This window comes from Montipora capricornis, chromosome 2, assembly GCF_036669925.1.
Source record: "Montipora capricornis isolate CH-2021 chromosome 2, ASM3666992v2, whole genome shotgun sequence".
Taxonomy (NCBI): Eukaryota; Metazoa; Cnidaria; class Anthozoa; order Scleractinia; family Acroporidae; genus Montipora; species Montipora capricornis.
In genome coordinates, this window is record NC_090884.1 from 5,323,408 (window position 1) to 5,325,907 (window position 2,500).

At 37.4% G+C, this 2,500-nt stretch overlaps 1 protein-coding gene across 2 annotated transcripts in view; it reads left to right on the top strand.

The window, feature by feature from the left end:
• LOC138038579 (chromodomain-helicase-DNA-binding protein 1-like) overlaps positions 1-2,500 on the top strand; it is a 53,238-nt gene that overhangs the window by 18,547 nt on the left and 32,191 nt on the right. For both annotated transcript variants that reach the window (XM_068884541.1, XM_068884542.1), the window contains exons 9-13: positions 32-573; positions 677-766; positions 1,275-1,465; positions 2,116-2,257; positions 2,424-2,476. In XM_068884541.1, coding sequence (XP_068740642.1) covers positions 32-573; positions 677-766; positions 1,275-1,465; positions 2,116-2,257; positions 2,424-2,476 — 1,018 coding nt within the window. The remainder of the gene's footprint in view (positions 1-31; positions 574-676; positions 767-1,274; positions 1,466-2,115; positions 2,258-2,423; positions 2,477-2,500) is intronic.

A 2,500-nucleotide genomic window follows, 5' to 3' on the forward strand; every position in this document is an offset into this window, starting at 1 on the left:
TTAACTAAACAGCTTATCTTTTATGTTGCAGCTCACACTATGGCAAAAAATCTGGATGAAAAAGGAAATACTGTGAACCAAGTGGACTATTTATGCAAGTGGCAGGGGTTACCGTATGGCGAGAGCACGTGGGAAGACGGGGGCCTTATTTCAAGATTTTACCAGGATAAAATTGATGACTATCTCAATCGACAACACTCTGATAAAATTCCAGCAAGAAGTGCAAAGGTCCATCGGCAAAGACCAAAGTTTGTCCCAATTAAGAAACAACCATCTTTCCTTGGCTGTACTGCTGATCTCAAACTACGAGATTATCAACTGGATGGATTAAATTGGCTCGTTAATTCATGGTGCAAAGGGCATTCGGTTATTCTGGCTGATGAAATGGGTCTTGGCAAAACTATACAGGTTATTTCATTTCTGTCCTATTTATACAATGCCCAGGCACTTTATGGACCTTTCTTGTTGGTTGTGCCTTTGTCCACAATGGCAGCTTGGCAGAGAGAATTCAGTCTGTGGGGTCAAGATATTAATGTGGTGGTTTATCTTGGAGACGTCACTAGTAGAAACAAGGTAAGTACAGTAATTTCTTCTGTTATTCGCTCTTTTTTTATTTGAATATAATCAAATATTGGTTTTACTGCTAATAATGTGATGGTCAACATATTAATTTCAGATCCGCGAATTTGAATGGTACCGATCCAATAGCAAGTCTTTGAAATTCAATGCACTTCTTACAACTTACGAGATTCTACTAAAGGATAAGGTAAGTGCTAAGTCGTGTCGCATAACATTATTTACGTGCCAATGTCTGTAACTGGGGAGACAATTGTTTTGGCCACTTCAAAGTCTGCCAATTTTTGGCAAGAAACCAACCTTGCTAAAATTAGCTCTGCAAACATGGTCATTCGGCTTTTACTGCGTGTAGAAGACACAGGACGTAAAACAATAGAACAAAAATCGTGAAACAATACCTAATCAGAATTCGAAATCCCTAAAGACCCCTTAAGCTTTCGTTACGTCATGTGTGTCTTCTACACAAAGTAAAAGCCAGTCATTCTCGTCTGTCATTTAATGTTTTCCCACAGCAAGGCATTGAAATTTTAGGGGTCTTGTATAATACAAAGGTGGCCTTAAAGACAAAGAACACAAGCTTAGCTAAAATACAAAAATCACTTCAAGTCAGAACAGTCTCGTGTTGATTGTATGAGTGTTTGTTGTGTTTACATTAATACAATAATCATTTTATTTTCTTCAAATTTTAATACACGTAGCTTACACTAGGAACTGTCAACTGGTGCTGTCTGGTGGTAGATGAAGCTCACAGGCTCAAGAATGATGACTCTCTCTTGTACAAAGCTCTTGTGGAGTTCAATACCTACCACAGGGTTCTTATAACTGGCACACCTCTGCAGAACTCACTCAAAGAGCTGTGGGCATTGCTGCATTTTATCATGCCCAGCAGGTAACTATGAGAGGGCGTCATCTTCATATGCTACAATGTCCCAAGATGCCACTTATGTCCAAAAGTATGCCTACGTGGGTGAACATTCTATTGCAAGAAAAAAACAATAAGTTAAAATTTCACGATAAAAAATGGAAGCCTTTGCTTTCACTTCATGTAGCAGCAGTCACTGCCCAAACTAGTTAATACAAGCTTCTAGAACCTCCCTGTTAATAGGAAACATGTTTTCTTTTTTGTTTACTTTGCTGTAGTGATAAAAGAAAGATTCTTCCTATTATTTGCATTGTGTAGAATTGTACTGCCAAAGTATTGAGAAAATGTAGTGTTATAATGTATTGTGTGAGTTGAGCTAATATTGTGACACCTGTAGGATTGGCATTGTAGCAATTTAGCTATAGTAAGCACCGTCTGTAATGTATATAATAAAGTGACTGTGGTATTAATTTAAAAAAAAACCTGCCCATTAATCGGAGGACAATATTGAAATATTGACAAAATTACAAGACATAAATACACGCAAAATAACCTGTTCCACAGAAAAAGAAACCAGGAGGTTCAGCTTGGTTTCTTGGTTGATTTATGCTGTAATAACTGCATGGGAATTGGAAATCTCTTGATAACTATTATTTTTGTATTCCTTTTGTTACAAGGTTTGATTCTTGGGAAGCATTTGAAAAAATGCATGCTACCCAAGAAGAAAAACATTCAGGATTTTCTACTCTTCACAAAGAGCTAGAGCCTTTTCTTCTCAGAAGAGTCAAGAAAGATGTGGAAAAATCTCTGCCAGCCAAGGTAATTGATGCCAAACATTTTGCCAACGTTTTAGGATTTGTTGAAAGTGAGACTCTAATCGATGCTAGTAATCTGTCTTACCTCAACCCTCATGGGTGATCTTTAGGTACCTTGTAATAGTTATAATTCAATTCCTGGTCTAAATTCATGTTCCCTTAACCTTCAGGTAGAACAGATTCTCCGAGTGGAAATGTCATCAATTCAGAAACAGTATTACAGGTGTGACAAACTTACCTGAATTTT